The sequence below is a fragment of the Ornithorhynchus anatinus genome, chromosome 17, assembly GCF_004115215.2.
Source record: "Ornithorhynchus anatinus isolate Pmale09 chromosome 17, mOrnAna1.pri.v4, whole genome shotgun sequence".
Classification (NCBI taxonomy): Eukaryota; Metazoa; Chordata; class Mammalia; order Monotremata; family Ornithorhynchidae; genus Ornithorhynchus; species Ornithorhynchus anatinus.
This window is the reverse complement of record NC_041744.1, coordinates 13,145,781-13,172,898: the sequence shown is the minus strand read 5'-3', so window position 1 is coordinate 13,172,898 and position 27,118 is coordinate 13,145,781. Positions and strand designations below refer to the sequence as shown.

The following is a 27,118-nucleotide window of genomic DNA, read 5'->3' as shown; positions in this document are numbered from 1 at the left end:
GTAAATACTATTGAATGAATGAATGAAAGAGGTCAGCAAGGAGGCTGATACAGTAATCAAGGTGGAATAGAACAAGTGTTTGGATTAATGTGGCAGCAGTTTAGATGGAGAGGGAAAGGTGAATTTTAGCGATGTTGTGATGGATGAACTGACGGGATTTAATGATAGATTGAATATGTAGGTTGAATGAGAGAGAGGAGCGCCAAGGTTACGGGCTTGTGAGATAGGAAGGATGGTGATTCTCTCTACAGTGATGGGAAAGTCCCAATTAGTAGTTGGGAGGCAGAGGAGGAGCCAGTGAAAGTGACTGAGAATATGCAGCCAGAGAGATAGAAGGAGAACCAGGAGAGGACAGCGTCAGTGAGGCCAAATTTGGATAATGTTTCCAGGAGATGGGAGTGATTGACAGTGTTGAAGGCCGCTGAGAAATTGAGGAGGATTAGGATGGGATCCCCCATGGGATCTGCAGTCAAAGTAGGAGGGAGAAACGGTATCGAGTCTTTATTTTTCAGATAAGGAAACCGAAGCACAAAAGAGTTAAGCAACTTGCTCGAGGTCACGCCGAAGGGAAGTAGCCCAGCTGGCATTGGTTCTCTCATTCATTCAGTCGTATTTATTGAGCCCTTACTGTGTGCCGAGCACCGTACTAAGCGCCCAGGAGAGTACAGTACAACAATTACCAGACACATTCCCTGCCCACAACGAGCTTAGAGTCTAGAGGGGGAGCCGGACGTTACTATAAATTAATAAATACTCGAACCTCCTTCCTCTGACTGCCAGGCCCGTGGTCTTTCCACTGGGCTGCGCCGCTTTTCTGATCAATTCCTTCAAGCTGGTTATCAGTCCTGCAGTCTGAGGACGGAGGCCCGGGTCCACTGTTGACAATGAGAGACCCCCTCATCATCTGCCGTGAGCTTACTCACTCAGCAAGCCCTGGCTCATTAGCTCACCAATTCTCTTGACAGTGGGGACCCAGCCGGGGTTGTTTTTCCCATTTTATGACTCAACTAGGGTCGTGCCAAGCATAGAGCTGAGCCCAGCCAGCCTGGCTCCAGATCCAGTTAGTTCAGCTACCAGACATCACTCTCCTTAGAGAGCAATAAGAGTAACAAACGGAAGATCCTCGGATTCTGCCTTCCCTGGGAAAACGCCAGTCACTTACTCGTGCTGAGGGAAGCTATACACCCCAAGTTGTCCGTTGTTTGCTGAAGGCTATTAGCTCGTGGCCAATGCGATGTCCCTTTTTTCTAATTATATATGTTTGCAACTGTTCTGCTGGGAATGAGGAATGAGAGGAAAATGAAACCAGATATCTACAGTGACTGACTGTTAGAAAACTTTAATAATTAATTAGCAAACATCTATTGGACCCCAGGGTCAGGGTGCAAGGAAAATCATCGATCGGCCTAATACATGAGGAATGTAAAGCTTGCTCCTCTTTATGGTTAGTAACACTTGGACGCTTGGTAGACCGGTGGAGATGATGGCTCCTTAAAGCCTGAAAAAGCAATATGATGGGAACGTTAACTTTAGCTACGCTATTTTTGAAGCTTGGTCATGCTTTCCATTATAAACCCGAATTTTCAGAGGTTTATAAATCTGAGATATAAATTCCCTCTGGACTTCCACTGGAGAGATTTTAAAAACGTTCTCCTGACGGAGTGCCTTTAAAAAATATGAGGGTGGGAAAGATTTATTTACGTTGTGGAGACATAGAAACTAAATCTTTGGGACGAAGGTGTATTCTGTGATATGAACATGGGACTTTTTTCTTTTTTTAAATGAGAAGCTTCTGTCCCGATTCTGTAGTGAGAAACCAAAATTCCAATGCCGGACCCCTTCCTTAGATCCCGATTGCACTCTGTGATCAGAAACAGAGTTTGGGAAAGCCCTCTCTTATTATATGGCCGGTATATAAATGCTGTTTTTAATAAATACCAAAAATATATTGAAGTTTTGGCCTCGGCGAAGGGTTTATCGCTGTTGGCCCTTGGGTGAACTTTGAGCGCCTGAGCTGTTTCATTCAAGACAGCATGATGTCATTTAACTCACAGATTTCTTTCTCATTGGAAAAAGGAATGTTGTTTCCCCCCGAATAACCTAGGGGTTTGAACAGTCTCATGCCAGTATTTTTGCCCCTCGGACTCTCCTCTAAGGTCATGAACATTTTACAGAAGGGGTTCTGTGGCACCCTCTGAGAGACGTATGCTCTACTGATACAGCACGGGCCTGGGAGTCAGAAGTACCTGGGTTCTAATCCCCGTTCCACCACGTGTCCGCTCTGTGACTTTGGGCAAGTCACTTCACTTCTCTGTTCCTCAGTTACCTCATATGTAAAATGGGGATGAGAGCGTGAGCCCCATGTGGGACAGGGACTGTGTCCAACCTGATTAACCTGTATCTACCCCAGTGCTTAGAACAGTGCTTGGCACATAGTAAGTGCTTAACAAGTTGTTGTCTTATGCTGTCGAGTCATATCCGACTCATAGCGACATCATGGACACATCTCTCCCAGAACGCCCCACTTCCATCTGCAGTCTTTCTGGTAGTGTATCCATAGTTTTCTTGTTAAAAATGTGGAAGTGGTTTACCATTGCCTCCTTCCGCGCAGTAAATGAATCTCTGCCCTCGACCCTCTCCCGTGCCACTGCTGCCCAACATAGGGGAGTTTTGACTTGCAGCAGATTGCCTTCCACTCAGTAGCCACTGCCCAAGCGAGGAATGAAATGGTAGGCCTCTGCTTGACTCTTCCTCCTGTAGTCCAGACTAGTACAGTACTGGAAACTCTCCAGGTGCGACCCTGAGAGGGTGGCTTAACAAATACCATAATTATTACTATTATTATTGCCCTAGAAAAAATTGAGTTTTCACTGGAAATCAAGATGTCCACTCTTATGTCATTAGAATTCTCCCAAGTATTATAAACCCGTAGCTGTTCCCCAAATTGGAAACATCCTAAGTTTCCAAACAATTCCTGGCAGCCTGGCAGCCTGGCAGATGCCAATTTGGATCAAGGTTTTGCCTTGAGCTGTTGAGAAGCAACTTCCCTGATCTTGACCGCTCGAGGAATTGGCCCCGGTGGAGGGTGGGTTGGGCCAGGGTTAGAGGCAGAACAACTCCAGAACATCTCCTGGTGTGCGGAACCAGGAATTAGCTAAATTCCATAGTTGGGAAATCTGCAGCTATTCAGTTGGGCCTCTAAAGCTGCTGTTGCTGCAGTCAGCTAAATTTATTGCAGAGAATTTTAGTGACATGAGGGAGCAACAAAATGTCTTATAATGTTGGGTTGTTTTGAGGGTTTTTTTCCATAAAGAACTAATGCAGGAATTGCACTGCAGTGTGTTGTGTTTCACCTGAAGCGTTGCTTCAAAGTTGTATGTGTAGTGTCAACCAGCTTTGCCATTTGTGTAGAGAAGCATCGCGGTCTAGTGTATAGAGTAGGGGCCTGGGAGTCAGAAGCACCTGGGTACTAATCCCAGCTCCGCCTCATGTCTGCCTTTCGTCTGCTATGTGTCCGTGAGCAAGTCATCTAACTTCTCTGTGCCTCAATTCCATCATCTGTCTAATGAGAATTAAGACTGTGAGTCCTGTGATTAACCTGGATCTATCTACCCCACCTCTTAGAACAGCTCCTGGCAAGTAGGAAGCTCTTAACATACCATTTGAAAAAACAAAGGAAAAAATACCATGTTTCTTTCATTGGTCTCAGAAATAAGCTTCTGAACATGAATATTTTGGTTTGTTTTGTCATCGAGTGTCACAAGGAGTCTTAAGTGGTCAGACTGTTAGTGGCTGCTCATTGAGATGGGGGCCTGATTTTTTTTTTATGGTATTTGTTAAGCACTTACTATGTACCGGGCACTGTAATAAGTGCTGGGGTAGATACAAGCTAATCGGGTCCTCTAAATTCCGGACGTGTGATCTTTCCATTAGCTCATGCTACTTCTCATCTCCGTGTCTCTTAGGCTGAACTGACACTGTACTCTTGCCCTGCTCATTTTCCCTTCTCTGTGTCCCTCTCCCCATCTTCTCTTTCCTTCCTCTATTTTCATCTATTATTGTTCCCATCCCTGGGCTTCTGATACGTGTGTGTTCTGTTATTGTTTTAATGTCATTCATTAAGGGCTTACTATATGCCAGACACTGTACTAAGCCCTGGGTTACATAAAAGCTCATCAGGTTGGACACTGTCTTTGTTCCACATGGAACTCACAGTCTTAATCCCCATTTCACAGATGAGGTAACTGAGGCTGCTTCTCTAGTTGATGACAGTGATTAAATGTGTAAATTATATTTTTAAGTTTCCATCGTCCTTTGTTGTGGGAGACAAAGCAATCTAGCAAAACCATTCAGCATCAGTTCCAGAAATCATCCTGCAGTGGTTTTCCAGGTGGGACGCACAGCTTTCTTGGGTGCCGGTGGCTACGGAAGGGTCTGGCAGCAGGCAAGGTGGTGGCGGTTATATGGAAGACTGTCAGGACAGCAGCACAGTAACAGAGGGAATAAACCTCTCAGGGGACTAAAATTTATTGAGCACCTCTTGGGTGCAGTGCACTGTACCAAGTGCTTTTTTTAAAATGATATTTGTTAAGCACTTAGTGCCAGGAACTGTGCTAAGTGCTGGGGTAGATACAAGTCCCTGTCCCTAATGGGGCTCACAGTTTTCATCCCCATTTTACAGATGAGGTAACTGAGGCCCAGTGAAGTGATTTGCCCGAGGTCACACAGCAGACAAGTGGCGGAGCCAGGATTAGATTCCAGGTCCTTCTGATTCTCAAGCCCTTTCTCTGTCCACTAGTCTATGCTGCTTCTTGGGAAGTACTTGGGAATTAAAGGACACGTATCCTGCCCTCAGTGAGTTTACAATCTAGCTGGGGAAACACTTGTAAAAATATTTACAAACAGGGTATTCAGAATAAATAATTGACTTGATAATTTATCGATACTTAAATACCGAGGCAGGCCCTTCAGATACAAAAGCCGTTGCTATGGGTCCGCGCCTTGATCTCATCCATCTCCCTACCGACCCCTTGCCCAGAATCTCCCTCTGGCCTGGAACTCCCTCCCCGGCATATCCGGCAAACCACCACTCTCCCCACCTTCAAAGTTTTATTAAAATCACATCTTCTCCAACAGGCCTTCACTTAATCCGTAGTATTTATTAGGCACTCTCTATGTGCAGAGCACTGTGCTAAATGTTGGAGAGAGTAGAGTACAGCAGAATTAACAGATCGGTTCCCTGCTCATAACTAATTTATGATAAATAAATGCTGTGGAGTTGAAGGTGGGGTGAATATCAAGTGACCAGAGGTCACAGATCCAAGCTCCTAGATGACACGGAAAGGAGAGCGAGCCAAGGAAAAGAGGGCTTAATCTGGGAAGGCCTCTTGGAGGAGATGTGACCTTAATGTTTAGAAGGTGGGGAGAGTGGAAGTCTGACATATACAGAGGGGAGGGAATTCCAGGCTAGGAAGAGGATGTGGGAAAGGGATCAGCGGAGAGCTAGATGAGATTGAGGCCCAGTGAGTAATCTGGCATTAGAGGAACAGAGTGTGTGGGCTGGGCTGTAGTAGGAGAGCAGTGAGGTGAAGTAGAATGGGGCAAGCTGATTAGGTACTTTAAAGGCAATGATAAATCAGGCCTTCCCTGACTAAGCCCCCGTTTCCTCTACTCCCTCTCCCTGCTGCATCACCTTTGCACTTGGATCTCTACCCTTTAAACCCTTGATATTCATCCCACCCTCAGCCCCAAAGCATTTATATACTCATCTGTAATTTAAAGTCTGCCTCCCTGTCTAGACTGTAAGTTCCTTGTGGGCAGGAAAAGTATCTCCCAACTCTCTTGTATAGGACTCTCCCAAGTACTGTACTTCGTTCTCACCTGTCCCACCGTCGACCCCTAGCCCACGTCCTACCTCTGGCCTGGATTGCCCTCCCTCCTCACATCCGCCAAACTAGCATACTTCCCCCTTTCAAAGCCCTCCTGAAAGCTCACCTCCTCCACCTTCTTCCTCTGTCCGCCCCCTTCGCCCCGACTCGCTCCCTCTGCTCTACGCCCCTCCCCGCCCCACAGCGCATGTGTATATGTGTTCATGTTTATTATTCTATTTATTTTATTAATGATGTGTATATATCTATAATTCTATTTATTTCTATTGATGATATTGATGCCTGTTTACTTGTTTTGATGTCTGTCTTCCCCCATCTAGACTGTGAGCCCGTTGTTGGGCAGGAATTGTCTGCATTTATTGCTGAATTGTACTTTTCAGTCACTTAGTACAGTCCTCTGCACACAGTAAGTCCTGAGTAAATATGATTGAATGAATGAATACTTAGTGCAGTGCCCTGCACGTAGTAAGTGCTCGGTAAATACCACTGATTGATTGATTGAGTCAGTCCTGCAGCTGGCACCAATCTCATGCTAACAGACTGTCCTCAGATTGTGCTTGACATTTCTAAGAGTTTTGTTTTCAAGTGTCATTTGATGTCTTTTTGTTCCCTTTAAAAGAATCATCTATTTCTCCTTTAGTCCTTTTCATACTTTTTGTATCTTCCTTCTCTTGGTTTTTATTTGGGGACTTATTATCCTAAACAGACATTATCTATATGATCTTTACTTGTCTTTTCTCCCCCTTGTCCATTCTGGGTGTTCCTACCCACTGCCACTCATATGTCCATGATACTAGTTAGCTTTGGGAAAACTCAGGAGTGGGTTTTTGGCGGCGGGTGGAGGGGGGGTTTGTTGTTGTTTTTTATTTGGTAAATGCTTAAATAAGTATCAAACACTGTTTTAAGTGTTGGGGTAGATACTAGTTAATTAGCTTGGACATAGTCCCTGTCCCACACAGGACTCACAGTCTAAGTGGGAGAGCAGGTATTTAATCCCCATTTTGCAGTTGAGGAAACTGAGGCATGTAGAATTTAAGTGACTTGCCCAAGGTCACACAGCAACCAGTTGGCTAAGCCAGAATTAGAACCCAGGTCCTCCGACTTCTTGGCCATGCTGTACTTCTGGTTTTTGTCACTTCCTTAAGACTACTCTTTGGGTACTACTCCAGAAAAGCCATTGCAAACTTATGCTGGGCCAAGTCCGTGGCATGAGGTTTGGCAAGGTAGGCTCAGGAAACCTGCCATATGGAATCCATCAACCAGTCAATCAATCAGTGGCATTTATTGAGCGTTCACTGTGGGCAGAGCACTGTACTAATAAGCCAGGAAGCTTCAATGGCCTGCTTTTTCTGCAATCAAGGAGGGTTGCAGTTGTTCAAGGGGCAAATACGAGGTCAGCCCAAATTGGCCCAAAATAAGTCTGCTCCACTGCATGCAGAGTTCAAAGCCAGTCCAGAATGTTCCATTAGGCACCCGGTTTTGAACTTTTGCTATCATTTTCTAAATAGGCAGTGTACATTCCTTGTGGTTTGAACAAAATCCTCAGTAATATAATGCCTTTATGCAATAGATATTTAAACAATAATAGTGGGGTTTTCATAGATATTATAATCATAATTACGGTATTTGTTAAGCCCTTCTATGTGCCAGGCACTGTACTAAGCGCTGGGGTGGATACCAGCAAATCGGATTGGACACAGTCTCTGTCCCAAATAGGGCTCAGAGTCTCAATCCCCATTTTACAGATGAGGAAACTGGGGCCCAGAGAAGTTAAGTGACTTGACCGAGGCCACATAGCAGACAAGTGTCGGAGCTGGGATTAGAACCCAAATCTTCTTAATTCCTAGGCCCGTGCTCGCTCCGTTAGGCCATGCTGGTTCTCTATTTGGAAATTGTTTAGCCATGTCCAGAGTTGAGGAATTAAACTGTGTGAGAAATAGATATATATAAAAAAAAGGATCTGATCGAAGTGCATTGGTGCTGGACTACTACTAAAACCTGCCTGGGAATTGTTCTGGGTAGGGATCATTTGGGGTTTGTCACACAGCAGAAACACAAGTTTGCTTTAGTTGTCTCTCACCTTGCCCATTCAGAATCTGTACTTTGTTCCTGAAGAAGATGCCACTGCGTGGTGTAGTTTGCCTAGAGATGGTGAAAAAGCCAGTGGCAGGATCCACAATCCTGAGTGCACTGTGTGTGCACACAGTCTGTTGTGTTCCGAGATTTTACCGTGTTCAGTGCCTGCCTTTGCCTCATGACTCTTTTGAAGCTTTTTCTTCCCCATACCCCATCACACCTTTATACATTTTTACCCATTTCCCCAGGGCTCCCGTGTTTCCCTTTTCCAACACCCATCCTCTCAGACTTAATGGCATGAAGGAGGCTAGTGTTGAAAAGTAGTGCTTGGCACACAGTAAGCGCTCAATAAATACGACCGAATGATTCAGATACGTTGCAAAGCCAAAACAAGACGTCAGTCCAGAGACATCGTAAATTCCGCTCCTCTTAACTAGAAAAATCTTAAGGTGAAGACTGCCTCTGCTGAAATTTGGTATGTGAATCAGTGCTGCAGGATTGCTTAGCACAGTTCTTCTGTCAGAGTGCACAATCTAAGAACTTAAGTTTAGTAGCCATTCATATCCTTGACAGCCATTGTGCCAATGCGTTTTTTTTCCCACTTAAGACATGGAGTGGGGTGTCACCTTTGAAAATGTTACTAATGTTGTTCAAAGCAGCAGGAAAGAAGTAGATTGGCAGGTCGGATAGCTATTGGGTCTATCAACAAATCATATGGGGATTTGCTTTCTCTTGGGCAGAAAGCACTCTTCAAGGTGTTCCTTGCCCATTCACTCTATGAGCTGGCTGTTGCCTTGATTTAGAGAGCTAATGTTTGTATCAGATTTCTGGTGATCGGAAGCTCAGTAACCTGCTACTTTCTCTGAAATATCTTACAAATGTTGTGTCTTTTATCCAGTGGTCCCCCCTGGAAGTCCTGGGCCCATTACTCGACACGAATCCTACGACAGCTTAGCCTCTGATCACAGTGGACAGGAGGATGAAGAATGGCTTTCTCAGGTATGAACAGGCCGTGTTTATTTTGTTCTTAGAATAAAATTGTTCCATTTCACCCCATTCGTGATTCTCAGGATGAAACCAAATATAGTTTTGGCTAATAATTTCCCTCCCTTCCTTTCCCCTGGCCCCTTGTTAAATGCTTACTATGTGCCAGGCACTGAACTAAGCACTGGGGTAGATGGGTAGATACAATATAATCCACCACTGTTAAAGCCCTTCCGAGGCCCGGTAAGCCACCCACATCACTGCCGTAGGAAGATTTCAGAAGAAGCCTCCTCAGACTCCTCCTCCTTTCTACAGGAAGCTGCATCCTCTTTTGGCACTTTGAAGCCAAATAGTCTCTGGCAGTTTTGAAAATGATAAGGTCATCAGCTTTTTTATACCAAATGCCGTTGTATGTCTGCCTTCCTGAGTTTGACAGCGCATGATACCTGGCCTAAGCCCTCGGGAGAGTAAAATGTAATAGAATTAGCAGACCCATTCCCAGCCCCAAACGGGCTCACATAAGTAACAAAGAAACTGGAAGAACAGCAGTATTTTCTCTTTGGAACAGTGAGACACTCATCCTCTCTGAGCAAGGCCCAGCCCAAAGCATATGTCTGTTTTTCAAAATTAAAGTGCCGTTACGCACAGTAACACTGCCCTTCACTTCAACTTCTCAATTAGAACAGGGGGTAATGTGTGCTGTCAGTGTGAAGTATACACAATATGTTTGTCGTGCACACAACAGGAGAGCGAACAGGAACATCTGGCCATCGCCTCAGTGAAATTGCACAGGCATCTGTTTACCTCTCGGCTCTGTGACACTGATGGTTTCAAGCCTAAAATACACAGAGTGCTTTATCTGTGGCCTAATTTACATTGCGGCATAGAAGCTACTTGAAACGAAAATCTCCGTAGTCAATCTGTGCTTTAACCCAAGATTAGAGGGGATGTGGAGGGTGTTCTAAGACATCTATGCCCCCTTAGAATTACTCACACTGTCTTGTAGTTGACCATCCAAACATTTTCAGTAACATTTTATAAGAATCACGTCACCTAGGGTTCAGAGCAAAAAGCATTCCGAACGGAAAATGATCCGTACAAACGGGCAGAAGCACAGAGTATTTCATCTGATGAGCATAGAGAGAGAGAGGTAAGGGTTGAATACACTGAGACATATTGGATCTCCATCTTCAGTCTCCAGGATTGTTCGGCATGCCTGTTTGTGGTGGATTGTGGGTGGAAAGTTTTTCTGTTACTTGTCAGTTGTGTGGCCTTGGGCAAGTCACTTCACTTCCCTGTGCTTCAGATCCCTCAGATGAAAAAGAGGGATTAAGACTCTGAGCCCCATGAGGGACAGGGACTGTGTCCAACCTGATTTGCTTGTATCTTCCTGAGTGTTTAGAGCAGTGCCTGGCTCATAGGAAGCGCTTAACAAATGCCACAGTTATTATCATCATACCAATAATAGTGACATTTTTAAGTACTTTACTAGGTGCCAAGCACTGAACTAAGTGCCGGAGTAGATACAAAACAATCAGGTTGGTCACAGTCCCTGTCCCACATGGGCCTCATGGAAAGAACTGGTATTTAATCCCTGTTTTTACAGATGAGGAAATTGAGGCACAGAAAAGTTACATGGCTTGGCCAAGAGCCAAGATGAGAAGAAGCTTGGCCTAGTGGATAGAGTCTGGGCCTGGAAGTCAGAAAGACCTGGGTTCTAATTATGACTCTGCCACTTATCTGCTGTGTGACCTTGATTTGAACTTCTCTGTGCCTCAGTTTCCTCATCTGTAAAACGGGATTAAGACTCTGAGCCTCTGGGACAGAGACTATGTCCAACCGGATTAGCTTGTATCTTCCCCAGTGTTTAGTACAGTGCTTGGCACATAGTGAGTGCTTAACAAATACCATAAAAATCCAGTATTAGAACCCAGGTCCTCTGACTTCCAGGCCCATGCTCTTTCCACTAGGCCATCTGCTTCTTGAGCACAAGTCAACTTATTACTTTCAACTGCTATCATATCTCAGAAACGCCAAATGCTAGAGTAAGTTTTTATCTCCTTTTACTTTAGCATCTCTGAGTCATAAAAATACTCTAAGTAAATACAATTAGTGATGCAAAAACAGTGTTGGCATATTTTAGTTGTGGAAAGAGCCTCCACTTAGGTTTTATGAATCTTAATGTGAAATAAAACTTGTAATGCTATTCTCCTTGAGAGTGGTCGCCGTGTGATTTTTGAGAAGCCTAGAATAAATCTGGTAAAATTCAGTTGGAGGAAGAATGATTTTTTGTCTTTACTTGCACTTAGTTGTCTCAGTACAATCTGAAGGTTTGCTGTGAATTTGGTCATCAGTGAAGGAATTGCTTTTAATCTGTGTGTTGATAGATAGGCTTAGTGTTCATTGAGAGCCCACAAGAGTTAGGCTGTGGTGCAGATCATATGAAAGACAGCATCACTAAGAACTGATGTTTTGATTATTCAAGACCAGCAGCTGATAATAGTCTCTTTTTATGGTTTTTGGTTTGAATTTAACTTTGGTAGAATCCAGAAGAGAGGCGAATCCTTGTGCAGTTTATAGCCTGTCTCTCTTGAGACTGGGTAGCTTCTTCCCTGAGTTGAGCTCCCTAGGGAAAGTGGGATTTAAATGAAGAGAGGGTGATGGTTTGGCGAAAGGTAAGAAGTAGGCTTGCCCGGAGTTATGAGATACTGGAAGGAAAAGGCGGCATTGTTGCAGCACACGTAATATGTTTCCATTGTATATGTGTTATCTGTGAGGGCTTTCATCCCCCATTACACTGTAAGTTCCTTGAGGACATAGGCCGTGTCGTGTACTTTTATTTTAAGACAAGCACTGTGGCCCAGTGCGTAGAGCACGGACCTGGAGTCCAAAGCACCTAGGTTCTAATCCTGGCTCCGCTGCTCTGTGACCTTGGGCTAATCAGTCCCCTCATCCTTAAAATGGGGATTAAGACCATGAGCCCTATGTGGGTCAGGGACTGTGTCCAACCCGATTTGTTTGTATCCACCCCGGTGCTTAGAACGGTGCCTGGCATATAGTAAGTGCTTAACAAATACCATTATTGTTACTACACGGCCTTGCTGACAGTACTAAGTCAAATATTAATGATGATAACGATGGCGATCCCCTATCACCTTTCAGGTGGAAATTGTGACCCATACCGGACCCCACCGACGTCTATGGATGGGCCCACAGTTCCAGTTCAAAACCATCCATCCCTCAGGCCAAACCACCGTCATATCTTCCAGCTCTTCCGTGCTACAGTCACATGGCCCAAGTGATACCCCACAGCCTCTTCTCGATTTTGATACAGATGATCTGGACCTCAATAGCCTCAGGTAAGTAGAAAGAGGGGAAAGGGTTTGAGCACCTAGTTAACGTATTTTGGACTCGATGTGTCTGTCCTTGGCAGTGTGACCCTCCCTATCGGGTGCAGGACTAGAATGTTATTCGATTGCGAATGTAAAAATTACATATGCGTACCATGCATTTTGTCAGTCAGTCAGTTGTATTTATTGAGCACTTACTGTGTTCAGAACACTATTCTAAGCCCTTGGGAGAGTACACTAGAACAGTAAACGGACATATTCCCTGCCCAGAGTGAGCTTACAGCATATGTAATTTTTATACTCTTAAAATCTACATTCTGCTCCACCCTCAGCTAATCTTGAATAGGAAGTAGGAGTTGGGAAGAGTCAGGGGCTGACACTGACATAAAAAAAAGGGAGAGCATGGCCCAAGACACCCAGATGCCCATCACCACCGCATTTATGTACATATCTCTAAATTATATATTATAAATTATTTATTCATATTAATGTCTGCTTCCCCCTGTAGAGAAGCAGCGTGGCTCAGTGGAAGAAGCCTGGGCTTGGGAGTCAGAGTTCATGGGTTCGAATCCCGACTCTGCCACTTGTCAGCTGTGTGACTCTGGGCAAGTCACTTAACTTCTCTGTGCCTCAGTTCCCTCATCTGTAAAATGGGGATTAACTGTGAGCCTCACGTGGGACAACCTGATTACCCTGTGTCTACCCCAGCGCTTAGAACAGTGCTCTGCACATAGTAAGCGCTTAACAAATACCAACATTATTATTATTATTAGATTGTAAACTCATTATGGGTGGGGAATGTGTCTCCTAATTCTGCTGTATTGTACTCTCCCAAGTGCTTAGTACAGTGCTCTGCATAGACTAAACTCTAAAATTTTTTTAGTTGATCACCAGACATAAAGACACGTAGGCAACTCCATCCACCCATATCCCGTCATCCACCTAGAACACCGTGCATATAAAAAGATCACCCCCATTTCTCCTTATAAATTCCAGGGACTAGAAGTCACAGAAGAACTATCATTAACAGTTTAAATACTGATCCTTCAGTTGAATGATCAATACACCAGCAGTGGTGAGGAAAATTGGGGAGGTGGCAAAGGACAGTAGGGGGATGAAAGGAGGGGAAAGCCAGCTTGGACATTGGTGTGTGGGAGAAATGGCAAGGTGGAAGTGCAATAAGAGTAGCTGTCTTATGAAGTACGATTGTGGGGAAGTAGGGGGTTCAGGGAGTGAATGTGGAAAAGGTCCGCACGGCAGGAGACGGAAAGGAGAAATTTGACTAGGGAAGGTCTGCAGGAGGCAGGATAGAGGAAGAGGGAGAGAATGTTGTGTGTGTATGATTTGTAGTGCATTAGGTAAAATTGTAACTTTGATTTTGCCTTTCATAACATTCCTTTCCCCAATAAAGTACAGATCTCATTGCAAATGTTTCACTGGCCTCCTAAAATTGTTATAGAAATCAACAATTAGGATCCTGTTCAATTATTCAATTGTATTTATTAATAATTATGGTATTTGTTAAGCACTTACTATGTGCCAAGCACTGTTGTAATTGCTGGGGTAGAAACAAGGTAATCACGTGGGGCTCACCTCATTTTACAGATGAGGTAACTGAGGCACAGAGAAGTTAAGTGGCTTAAGTTAAGTTAAGGTCACACAGCTGACAAGTGGTGGAGCCAGGATTAGAGCCACATCCTTCGACTCCCAAGCCTGGACTCTTTCCACTAAGCCACGCTGATTCTCACTTACTGAGCACTTACTGTGCTCACTTTTGAGCACTCACTGTGTGCAGAGCACTGTACTAAGCTCTCGGGAGAGTACACTATAGCAATAAGCCGACACATTCCCTGTCCATAGTGAGCTTACAGTCTAAACGCCGCTTATGGTCTAGAAATACGTGACCAAAAAAATCCCACTAGGATTTCTGGGAAATATACCAACAGACTCTAATGCTGTCCATTTTACTCTTTCCCAGTCTGGTTGTAAACATCCCTACTGTTGAATGTTTCATAGTTATCTCGATCAGCCAATCAATATCGAGGAAAATTGTTCACAGTTTGATTAATCTCTCCATCAATAGCTGGTCCCTAATAGCCTGAATTTCTTAAATCCACTTTTAGCCGTTCCTGCCGATTCTTCCTTACTTTGCCTCTCGTTAGATAGCACCTCTTCTCCTTCTTCTTAGTAGACACCTCTAAATATTTTGAGACTGTATTCCTCCGATCGCTGTCTCGACAGTATCACCCAATATTTTGACATCGTTTTCCTACTTGTTAATTCACTAGCCATCTGCCACTGAACTGTTCCTCAATGATACATACTTCTCCAGTGCCCTCTCACGCATGGCATTTTACTAAGCAGCATTCGATTGTCAACTCTTTGAGGGCGGGGAATGTGTCTTGTACGTCTATCCTCTGTTTCCCAAGCATCTAGTGTAGCACTTTACACAAGAAGACACTCCCTAAATGCTGTTGATTATGATGATGAAGATGACAGGCCTATTGCAGCACAGTTTCAAGTCATGATCTTTGGTTTAAGGAACTTGCGAACTTTCCTCTGATCTTGTTGATGGATCTTTTCTGAACCGTCTTCTGATTAATTTCAGAAGTCTGAGGTGTTCCGAGATCAGTATTCAGTGGGCTTCACCTGGCCCTGTCAGAGTTGTGGACAGCGGTACCGTAGACTTTCGAGTTGGCCAAAGTAATCTTGGCATCTCTCGCTGCTGTATCACATTACAACTTATGATTCACTATCAGCCCCTGGGTTCTTTCTTTCTCCCAGTGAATATTTGTATTTCCGATCGTATTTCCTGAAATGAAGTATTTGGGATATTTTGCCAAACTGTCTCATTTTATCATGTCTTGTTCGGTTTTCTAGCCGGGCGGGTCTTTTTTTAACCTCTCTGGCATTGGCATCACCTTGCAATGACATTTTAACTCTACCTTTCATCTGCATCCTGCCTTCTCCTACTTTCAGACCACTGAAATGATGTGTTAGGGATAAAACATTTTGGAAGCCAAGTAACGGGAACATTTTCCTAACCACATTTCTTTTATGTATTCACCCTGGGTTTTTTGTGTGTGCTTTTTTGTTGTTGTTTCTTTTCAAAACATAGCTCCTGTGACTTTTTGGATGTCGGACTTATGGTGCAAAGTTGCACCATATCGAATTCTTCTGCTGATTTGCTCTTTCCTTCTTTCAAAAACTCAGAGCTCGTTTCTATATTACTTAGCGAATTCAAATGCTACCCGCTTATACGGAGGATAGCATACCAATTCACTCTACGAAGAGGTCAGTGGGTTGGAACACTAAATGCGTTATTGTAGTTGCAGTATCTGTTAAGTGCTAACTAGGTGCAAAGCAGTGTGCTCGGTACAAGGTAACCAGATCAGACACAATCCCATCCATTAGAGGGCTCAGAGTCTAAAGGGGAGGGAAAACAGTTGTTTAATCCCCATTTTATAGCTGAGGAAATGTAAACGGAAAGAAAACGGACTTGCCTAAAATCACACATCAGGCAAGTGGAGAAGCCAGGCTTAGAACCCAGTTCTCCTGACTTCCAGCCCTGCTCTTTTTCTGGGTTGTTCTTTTTTTTTTTGTAATAATCCATTGAAGTAAAAGAGATAAATTCTCATCTTAAAGTACCTCAATGAACCTTTTTCCTTGCAACTCCTCTCCTTCCCTCACTTTTTTTTAATTGTTGGCAAAAAAAATCAATCATATGATGGAAATATGTTTTTATCTGCCTCTTTGCCAACAGCAATAACATCCCAGTACAACAAAGTAAAAGCTGTTGCAGAAGTTGGTTGAGCCTTCTGTTTCTCCTTAAAGAGTGACTCATACACTAAACAGAGGAGCATGTCTCATTTAACATTTCCCTGTCTTTTTCCAATTTACTTTGTGTATTGTTTCTGCTTGCTGCCCTCCATCTTTGTTTTTCAGACCTCTTCACGTGGTCATCCCAACTGACCAGGAAAGGTTCGTCTTTCCCTACAGATTTTGGGGAAGTCCAAAATCAAAACCAATCCAGAACTTGTTCTAGACCAGTTTTCCGTGGCAACCAGGCAATAGAGAATTAATTGTTTTGGTAATCAGTCTATTAAGTGTGTAGCTGGTCCTTTTTTCTCCAGCAGGAATCTTGTATTTTTGAAGGCCCCAGTTCTTCTCAGTATGCTTATTTTTGTTGTATATCCTTCTCTCCAGAGCCTCTACACTGGTCCCAACCCCAAAGTGTTCAGGCCCTCTGGCCTAATTGCATTTGGACTCTGCCCTAGACTGAATGCATTTTAAGTGCAAGGACAGTCTCTCCTCTACCCATTGTAATTGCTCCCCGAACCCCCTGTAATGGCCAAAGCAATTCTTAACACCTCATGAATGCTGAATAAACCTTGTTTGAAGATGATGATATTCTACCTCTTAAGATCGTCCCAGAAATGGGGAAGAGAGTACGGTCTAGTGGAAAGAACGCGGGCCTTGGAGTCAGAGGACCTGGAATCAAAACCCGGCTCTGCCACATGTCTGCTGGGAGACCTTGGGCAAGTCACTTCAATTCTCTGTGCCTCCGTTACCTCATCTGTAAAGTGGAGATTAAGCCTCCCCACGTGGTTCATGAACTCTTTCCAACCTGATTAGCTTGTAACTACCCCAGTGGTTAGTACAATGCCCGGCACACTGCACTCAACGCATAGCATTAAAAAAAAAGGGTTAGGGGTGGGGGGGTTGAGGGAGGAAGGATAGGACCTGAGGCACTTTTGCATTGAGGTCCACCAGATCTAGCCACAAGATAGCTCCTGTTCCAAACAGAATAATGTTTTAAACAAAGGAAAGAGCATGGACCTGGGGGTCAGAGGACCTGGGTTCTAATCTAGCTCTGCCTCTTGTTTGCTGGGTGACCTTGAGCAAGTCACTTCACTTCTTTGTGCCTCAGTTACCTCATCTGTAAAATGGGTATGAAGACTTTGAGCTCCACGTGGGACGTGGCCTGTATCTAACCTGATTAGCTTGTCCCCACCCCAGCGCTTAATACAGTGCCTGGCACACAGTAAGCACTTAACAAATACCATTAAAAAAAAAAAAAGCAAAGGGTCAGTGTCCAGCCATGAAAAAGTTCTAGTCCTTTGTCAAGTGTAGAGAGATCCAAGCTCTCAGGAAAATGCAGTATCTGTTTTGCCAAGCAACACATTGATGATGGTGATAGCCAGCACCACCCTCCCCGCCTCCCCCGCACCTCCAGACTATCCCCCACAGGAGTTTCCACTTAGGGCTAAAACCTCCACAAATGGTGGTTTCCTGGTCTACTAGTTCTTTGAAGCCTGTCCACACCCAGTTGTCATCGCCCCTCCCGCCACGCCCCCGCCCCCCAATAAAATCGCTATTCCAAGTTTGCCCCTCTGCTCCAAATGAAAAGTCGGCATCTCCCATCATGACCAGAGATTTTGAAAGCCGGGATGATCTGAGAATTGTGTATTAACAATTCTAACCGGAAATAGTGTTTTCTTCATTACTTTACCTCTCCATGCCACTCATCCCCCATTGCCCCACTCTTCCCCCTCTTGGCTCAAACCTGTGAAATCAGGTAAAAGGCCGAGCTAGGAGGAGAGAGATCTGTTCTCTGGCCCTAGACACAAAGGCAAAGAAAAATAGCTCTCTTGCTTGGGTGATTTCCGAATAAATCGCCCTTTAATTGATTGGCTTTTCCCGAGCCCTTGATTTAGGTTGTGCCATAATGAGAGGTAGTTTCGAAACCAGTGACATATGTGATTTAAATTGCAGGATCCAGCCGGTCCGATCTGATCCAGTCAGCATGCCAGGGTCCTCCCGCCCAACTTCAGAACGCAGAGGAGTTTCCACGATGATTGATGCTGCCTCAGGTAGAAAACACATTTGAAAGGCTGAGTTGATGTTCTGTGATTTTTTTTTTCAGGCTCACTGTGGAGGTTGGTTCTTTTTTCTTTTTAAAAATAATACAGGGTTCCATCCTTCTACGTTTGTCACTAAACAATGCCATACATTTGAACATTCTTAGTTCGGTGAATGACGCGGTGGAGTCAGCACTTGATTAAATGTAATGAACACAATATTGAGGGCTACAATGTTGATGACTTATTTTGCCTTTGATCATTCGAATGTGGAGTAGCAGCCTTGACATAGAACGTAAATACAATATATGGGTTCAATTTACTCAACCTGTTGAATATCAAAGTGCCTGATCTGTGAAAGCAGAGAGTGCACAAATGCTGAAGCCCAAATGCTTTTATTATTGAAAGCATAAAGTTTAGAAATTCATTACCTTAATTATATTCTATCAGAATTATTAACTCTCCAACCCAGGACAAAACTGTTCATATATCATCAATGCCCTGGAATGACTTTTTGCCTCTGTAGAAACTAGTACCTGTTTTTCTGGGAAGTAACTATTTTCAGCAATGCTGTTAAAAAAAAAAACAACACAAAATTTCAATAATGGAAAGATTCCTTATCTCTCCAATACAGTGATGGAGGTTACTGTCAAACAAAAAGCCCAGGGTGAGCGGTCAGTGTCTTGAATTTTGGTGCAGCTGTGGAGCATCTGAAGATTGCACACAGCAGGATTTTGTCAAATAAAATCTCTCACAAGTAGAATTATTAAACACACAGCATTAGTCAAACAGTTGAGTCAGAGAGGATTTTAATCTGTAGCGATTTGAAAATCCCTAGAGGCTGCTGATTGGATTGAGGTTTAAACTGTAAAAGGAAATGGTAACAAACACAGAAACTGATTTGTGAAGGTCACTTTTAAGAGAGTGAGGGTGAAAGCTCCTGTTTCTGACCCTTTTCTGCATATCTGTTTTTTAAGTCTAGAGGGCTACCCAGTTTGCCGAGATTACTCAGAGCCTCTGGTTTCCTGAACGGGGGGTGGAGGGGGTGGAACGCTGGTCTTTTGGCACCCAATCATGCTGAAGCCTGTGTCGTCATGTTCATTGGAGGCTCTGATTTTGAGTGGTTTCAAATAAGGCTCCCTGGTTTGAACTTGGCAGCCGTGACTCTCTCTTAGTGATGAGCAAGCAAGTGTGCTCAAACACACATGCAAACGCCAACACACATGCACACACACCCGAGCGGGTGAGAGAGGAAGATTTTTCTAGAGCTTTCAGTTGGGTCTTCTCTGGATCTGAGAAAACCACCAGGAGGCCACTGCTGGTCTGGGATTCACATTTGCCATTGCACATCTAGGAAATGAGGTATTTTAAATGAAAGTATTTCATCCTGAGACCACAATAACAGCCTCAGTTGGTATTTTTGAAATTTCTAAACAACCAGGTTATTAATGTTCTTGAGGAAAGTGGCTCCTGAGAGTGAGCAGAGGGAATGTGAGAAATACTTCTGCCATGTGTGTTCATATTGAAGATTGCCACGGTCAGCCCTACAGGTTGAAGTTATAACTATTCCATATCTACCAAGAAGCATTCATTCTGCTTTAACTCATCATTTCATTGAAAACAGGGCAGCGGTTTGGAGGAGAGATTTTGTGAGTGTTTTGTAATTTGGCCCCACGACCAGAACTTTATTTTTTTTCTTCTTTTGATAAAAGGGATGAGAAACTCTGTCCGTGGGCTCGTGACAGTTCCATCAGGCTCATTGCAGGCCCAGTCAGGGTGTTTCACCAGCGCTCTGAGCTTTGAACTGGAGAGAGGTCAACCTTCTCCATTGAAAGGGCTCTTTATTAGCTGAGTCCTCTTGGTCGCCCAGGAAAACACTCCCTTTCATGACTGTCGTAGTTGTGTCCGATTTCCCAGATCACTAGAAAAGCGTGCGCTCGACTGAGGCACTGAGCAGAGATGAACAGAAGGAGTGGGTGCCGCATTCTTCAAAACTTAACTAACCGTGGATAAGAGAGGTCACCGGATGAGAAAAGGGGCTTCTATGCACTAGTTCCTCCCCATCTTACTTACCTAAGAGGGGGTTTTGCTGGCTTGATACGTTGTGGAGCAAATCACATTAGACACAGTTTGGAAATTGTATGAGTTGGATTTTACTGCAGCACTGAGGGACTTTATTTGATGTTGGGAGAACTTTTACTGTAAAGGATTTGATTTTCTCCTGATGCGAACAAAATTGATCCTAAATGGTTTAAGTTCTTAATGAAAACAAGTTTATTGGAAAATACCTTTTTGGGTTTCTCTTTTAGAAGAAGGCTGTAAATTTTTATCACCGCTCCTGAACCAGGAAGTGCTTCTTTAGTTATGACCCGTGCAGTAGAGTCTGCTGCACTTTATGAAGATGCTTATCTTGTTGTTTGATTGCCCATTGCTTAGAGATACAACCTTTGTGGCGCCTCCTCTTATCAGGCCCCATCGCTCTGACTTACCTTCAAACAATTTATAAGTCCGTGTTTATCATCCTTTTAATTGTTCGTACCTCACGTTTTATAGCTTTCCCCCCTAGCTTGGTGACAGCTTCTCCGTATGTGTCCAACTTGATGGCAGTATAAATATTTTTAATACGATTACTTTTCAGAGGTATGTAGACCAAAGTAGGCCGCAACCTTAAGCTGTGTAATCTTGTCCCATGGATCCGGCATTTAAAAAATAATGTCACTTTAAGAACTGTTTGCTGAAGGTAGAGCTCTGAGGCCTGGATTTTATGTTTGAAATGATTCATAATTTTTAATTTGGCCAAGTAATTCGGAGTGAGCCGAAAGAAATGAGACGTTCATTGTCATACCACTTTTGTTAAGAAATACCAGAAAACAAAATTGCTGGTTTATTGTCTAAATTCTGATGACTTTTCTCACAGAGAATCACAGTCCCTGAAAACTTAAGAAAATTGTAACTTCGAAAATGGTTGAAACGAGGAAAAAAGGCCAAGTTCTCATCTTTGTAGACGATGACCAATTGTGTGTGTGTGTGTGTGTTTTAGCTCCAGCAGGTCTGCAACAGCTTAACACTGCTGTCACTTGATGAGAGTGCTCTGTTCCTACAGCAACTGTTTGATCTTCCTCTTTAGTGATTCAGAAACAGTATCCTGTAAAAGGTTTTGGGGTTTTGATGATTGAGGAGATTTTTACCCCCCCCCCCCCGTCATATTTAAGAGAAGAAGTCTAGGGATAGATGGAATCATAGAAATGAAGAGGATCATAGATACAAATGCCAGATAATTTGGGCCAAGTAATAATCAGTCCAGCATTTAGAGCTTGGCTTAAGAATCCCGGTCCGGCCTAAGACTCGTCCGGTCGTCTCTCCATTCCTCAGTCTTCAGGGAGTACTCCGAGAAGAGGGACCCTGTAGCCTCTAACCCGGATACCTCCCATCATTGTTGGATATAATAATGTTGGTATTTGTTAAGCGCTTACTCTGTGCCGAGCACTGTTCTAAGCGCTGGCGTAGATACAAGGCAATCAGGTTGTCCCTCGCGGGGCTCACAGACTTCATCCCCATTTTACAGATGAGGGAACTGAGGCACAGAGAAGTGAAGTGACTTGCCCACAGTCACACAGCTGACAAGTGGCAGAGCCGGGATTAGAACCCATGACCTCTGACTCCCAAGCCCGGGCTCTTTCCACTGAGCCCCGCTGCTTCTCTATAAGTACCACTCGGGCCCAGAGGCATCTGAGAAATTTTATAGCTTGTCCACCACCACTCTCGGGGGCAACGACCACGTTCAGGGGCATTAGCACCTCTGAAGAGAATGAGTCCCAGAAACCCTTTTTGAGTTTGAGCCCTCTAAGCCCTCTGCTTACTCTCTCTTCTCTCAGCCCATTCCCCACTGTTGTTATAAAGACATAAGGCTGGGGTGAGTAATTATTTAGGTCCACAGGCCTCTTAATGTTTCTTGCGTGCATCTGTGGTTGATAGTAGAGGCGGGGAGGGAGAGGCAGCTCAAATTAGGGGTCAATCGGCTTGGGCCTGCGATGGCGGGCACCGGGCTTCTGCCTTGGACCAGTTACAGTGGCACTCGTTAACCCCTGAGATCCTGCTGTCCGCCGAGTTGCAGTGGTCCAAGAAGTTGCTGGCAAATAGAAGCCAGAGAGACTTCTTCAGAACCAGGAGACGCAAGTGGAGGGAGTACATTTTGAAAGCAGCCGTGAGCTTTCCTCTTGATAAATGGCTGACAAGGATGAGAGTGTGGATGAGGAGAGGGGAAGGGGAGAATTGAGGGAGATCCTACTGTACTAAGCGCTTGGAATGTACAAGTCGGCAACAGATAGAGACAGTCCCTGCCCTTTGACGGGCTTACAGTCTAATCGGGGGAGACAGGCAGACAAGAACAATGGCAATAAATAGAGTCAAGGGGAAGAACATCTCATAAAAACAATGGCAACTAAATAGAATCAGGGTGATGTACATCTCATTAAACAAAATAAACAAAATAAATAGGGTGATAAAGATATATACCGTTGAGCGGACGAGTACAGTGCTGAGGGGGTGGGACAGGAGAGGGAAAGGGGGGAGAAGAGGGTTTAAGTGCGGAGAGGTGAAGGGGGGGGTAGAGAGAGCAGAGGGAAAAAGGGGGGAGCTCAGTCTGGGAAGGCCTCTTGGAGGAGGTGAGTTTTAAGTAGGGATTTGAAGAGGGGAAGAGAATTAGATTGTCTGAGATGAGGAGGGAGGGCATTCAGGACCGCGGGAGGACGTGGCCCAGGGGTCGACGGCAGGATAGGCATCGTTGCTCATTGAATTCTTTAGTTTGACCTTTACTGAGAAAGAGGGATCCACACCCCAATTTTCGGTTTCTTTGGAACAGTCGGGAACGGGATCCCTTAGTTGTCATTCCAAGTGTTTCAGAGCAAATTGATGAAATAGAAGAAAAAACTTCTGAGCGTTTAGCAGCCAACCAGAAGTTCTGAAGCAATTCAGAGAGGGGAAACTCAAGAAGTCCTGGTTAAAATAACCTATGCAAACAACTAGCGTACCACAGTACTGACGGATTGCAAAGTAATTCCCAAATACGAAAAGGGTTTCAGAGGTGTTCCTGGGTCCTATAAACCAGCTAGTGTCACTTCTGTACCTGGCAAATTAGTAGAATTGACAAGTAAGCTTAGGATCAGTGAGCACTTTGAAAAACATCTGTTAGGGGAAAGACAACATGAATTCTGTGAGGGGAAATCATGCCTCACTAATCTGCTTTAGCTCTTTGAAGGGGTCAGTAAGCTTGTGGATAAAGTGGGGCCGTTGTACATAATGATGTTGATTTTCAAATAGCCTCCGACTAGGTTCTAGACCAAATGTTTTTACGGAAACCAAGAATGCTCTGTCATTGACGGAAAACTGGTTAAAAGACCCAGTAGAGGTAAATAGGCACTTCTCAGAATGGAATAGTGTAAATAGAATCAGTGTTAGGTTTAACACCTTCATCAGCGATCTGGAAAAGGGTGTGTGAGATAAAATCTCCAAAATTTGCAGCTGACACAGAGCTCTTGCAACGCTTTGGGTCGGGAATGACCAATGGGGACAAGAGAGAGTGAAGACGAGAGAGTGAACTTGTTGTTGTGCTGTGTAAACAAACTGTCACTATATCCAACCCGTGAGGCTCGGTCCGTGAGGCTCGGTCTGCCACTCTCCACAGGAGACTCCATCAGCCTCATTTTCATGCTACTGGTGTTTCACATCCATTCTTCTGCAGGACCATTTCATTCATTCACCCTCATGACAAAGGGTCACATTGGTTCTTATAACTGAGTTAAAATTTGGGGCAGAGGCCCCCGAAGACAAGTTTCCTCTGCTAGAAGAGGTGAACTGAGGTAGCTTCTGGAAGGGAAGCAGGGAGGCCTAGTGGGAAGAGCATGGGCTGGGAATCAAAGGATGTGAGCTCAAATTCTGGCTCTGCTATTTGTATGCTGAGTGACCTTGGGCAAGTCATTTCACTTCTCTGTGCCTCAATTTCCTCCTCTGCAAAATGGGGATTAAATCCTACTCCCTACTTCTAGGCTTTTAGCCTCATATGGGACAGGGACAGTCTCCAACTTGATTATCTTGTGTCTCCCCCAGTGCTGAGAACAGTGCTTGGCACATAATAAGCACTTAACAAATACCATAATAATAGTAATAATAATGATTAAGAGTAATAATAGGAGAGAGCACTTTTGGATGAGAAGTGCTTTTGGCAAGCAAATTAAGTCCCTGCCTTGGAAAAGTTTGAAGGGTCTAGAAAGAAAGATAACAATATTCTCTATCTGTAGACGAGACCCAGGATGACAAGGGAATACATCAGGAAATGGGCATGACTTTGTGGTGTATCTGAAGGAGGGGGGAAAATTGGGGCCCCAGAATGTGTTGATATTGGCCAAAGAGGAAAGCTGACTTTTGCCAAGCCAAGCCGTTGAAGTGGAAAAACTGCTTTTTAAGAAATGGGAGAGATAAATTATAGAAGTCCAATCCAAAACTGATGTGGTATAGTAAATTTGTCATAATGGTCATTTGCTCCATACAGTTGCAAACTTTTTGTGCTTTTGGAATCTGGCCCAGCAGGCTGTGATTTGCTCCTTCCCTGCTACTGCCTTTCTCTCTCCCTCTCTCTCTCGCTCTCTCACGCACATGTTTAGTACAGTGCTGTGCACACGGTAAGAGCTCAATGCATAAGATCGACTGACTCTCCCTCCTCTCTTCCTCTCTCTTTCTGTAATTATATTTATGCCTGTATTTATACACAGGGGTAGTTGCACCCCTACGCAAATTTGCCCACCCATTCTGATGGAGAGCCTTCAAAATATGAAGGTAATATACAGCAAAATTTCAATTCCATGACCCGTCTGCCATTGGTCCTAATTCAAATTCATAATCTGGATCCATAGATACATTGACTTAGATCCTAATTGAATACAAGTCCAAAAAATGAAATAATGATCATAAAATGTGAGTGTTACTACAGCAGGAGGTAATTCCCTTTAATGTTGGATCGCATTCCAGCTTCAAGCACACACAAAACAACCTAAAATGTTGCAAACAGGAACACAATATATTACTATTTGCTGAACTTATAACGGTCCAGATAAACTAGAGATCAAGATAAACAGGAACTGGATAAATGAGGCTTTGCTGTGTGTGAGCGAATGTGGGTGTGTATAAACAAAGGGCGAAGACATCTTAAATTGTGTATGTGAGTCAAATCCAAGTTAGAGGGACCAGACTTCTCTATATACCAAGGGATGTATGCAGAACTCTGCTCTGTTCAAAGAGACCTTCCTCTTTGGGTGTACATTGCTCTGGATATCTAAGTTCCGTATAAGATTGACACAGGAAAAAAAACACATTTTACTGAATTGCAGTGTTGTCATAGCAACAAGGATGCTTGTGTTAGGGAAACAAACATTGTGAGTCAGTTTTTGGGGTGGGCAAAGTGAGGAGGGTCATCCAGGGCTACCGGTGTGAAAGGGCAGCCGTTTCCAAACCTTGTCCCGGCAAATGGTAGAGCGCTGAGCGGCTGCCTCTCCCTGATTTCTCCCCTGTCCCGATGTGCCGGTGTTTGGCCGTTGCCGGCCTGCCTGCCTGCCTGTATTTCCATGGTCCCCAGCTAGAGAGGCCACAACTTGGAAGGCATCAGGACGAGAAGCAGCCTGGTTTAGTGGATAAAGCACGGGCCTGGGAGTCAGAGGGACCTGGCTTCTAATCCCAGCTCCGTCACAGGTCCGCTGTATGACCTTGGGCAAGTCACTTCACTTCTCTGGGCCTCAGTTATCTCATCTGTAAAATGAGGATGAAGAGTGCGAGCTTGTTGTGGGCAGGAAATGTGTGTTTGTTGTTGTACTCTCCCAAGTGCTGAGTGCAGTGCTTTGCACACAGAAGCAGCCTGGTTTAGTGGGTAAAGTACGGGCCTGGGAGTCAGAGCTCATGCGTTTGAATGCCGGCTCTGCCACATGTCAGCTGTGTGACCTTGGGCAAGTCACTTAACTTCTCTGTGCCTCACTTACCTCATCTGTAAAATGGGGATTAACTCATGTGGGACAACCCGATTGCCCTGTATCTACCCCAGCGCTTAGAACAGTGCTCTGCGTGTAGTAACAGCTTAACAAATACCAACATTATTATTACTTGATAAATATGATTGAATGAATGAAAGATAGGGACTGCATCCAACCTGCTTAACTTAAATATGCCCCAGCGTTTAGAACAGTGCTTGGCACATAATAATAATGTTGGTATTTGTTAAGCGCTTACTATGTGCCAAGCACTGTTCTAAGCGCTGGGGTAGACATAGGGGAATCAGGTTGTCCCACGTGGGGCTCACAGTCTTAATCCCCATTTTACAGATGAGGGAACTGAGGCCCAGAGAAGTTAAGTGACTTGCCCACAGTCACACAGCCGACAAGTGGCAGAGCTGGGATTCGAACTCATGAGCCCTGACTCCAAAGCCCATGTTCTTTCCACTGAGCCACGCTGCTTCTCTAATAATAATAATAAGCACTTAAGTACCATAATAATAATAATAATAATAATAATAATTCATTAGTTATTATTATTATTATCTTTCATCCGTAATCTGCCCCCTCCCTAGGGCCAAGCACAGTTGGAGTTCTACCTTGGGAGCAAGTGGTCTGAGGGATGGAAATACTGGAATGCCAGGAGGTTCCCCTTTTTTAAGTCTCTCCCAGGTCCACTGGCTGCAAAAGTCTAGATTGTCCAGGCCTCCTATCTTCCTGGGAGTGGTTACACGCGGGACCCGGGAGAGGTAGCCTAGTTTGGTGGATTTGAAGGAAACAGACCTCAAGGGTGGGAACAACTGGGTGGTATTCCTGTTACTACCGTCCAGTTGCCTGGTGCCCAGACGTCGGTGACTTGTCCTCTTGAAGAGCCTCAGAGCTCCTCAGATTTCTTGGTTGCTGCGTCTGTGAGAAGAGGATCCCCA

General features: G+C 44.4%; 1 protein-coding gene across 4 annotated transcripts in view; it reads left to right on the top strand.

Annotated features, from left to right (window-relative positions):
• Positions 1 to 27,118, top strand: part of BCAS3 (BCAS3 microtubule associated cell migration factor) — a 633,137-nt gene that overhangs the window by 313,649 nt on the left and 292,370 nt on the right. For all 4 annotated transcript variants that reach the window (XM_029081827.1, XM_029081826.1, XM_029081825.1 and 1 more), the window contains 3 exons: positions 8,863 to 8,963; positions 12,111 to 12,307; positions 18,074 to 18,171. In XM_029081827.1, coding sequence (XP_028937660.1) covers positions 8,863 to 8,963; positions 12,111 to 12,307; positions 18,074 to 18,171 — 396 coding nt within the window. The remainder of the gene's footprint in view (positions 1 to 8,862; positions 8,964 to 12,110; positions 12,308 to 18,073; positions 18,172 to 27,118) is intronic.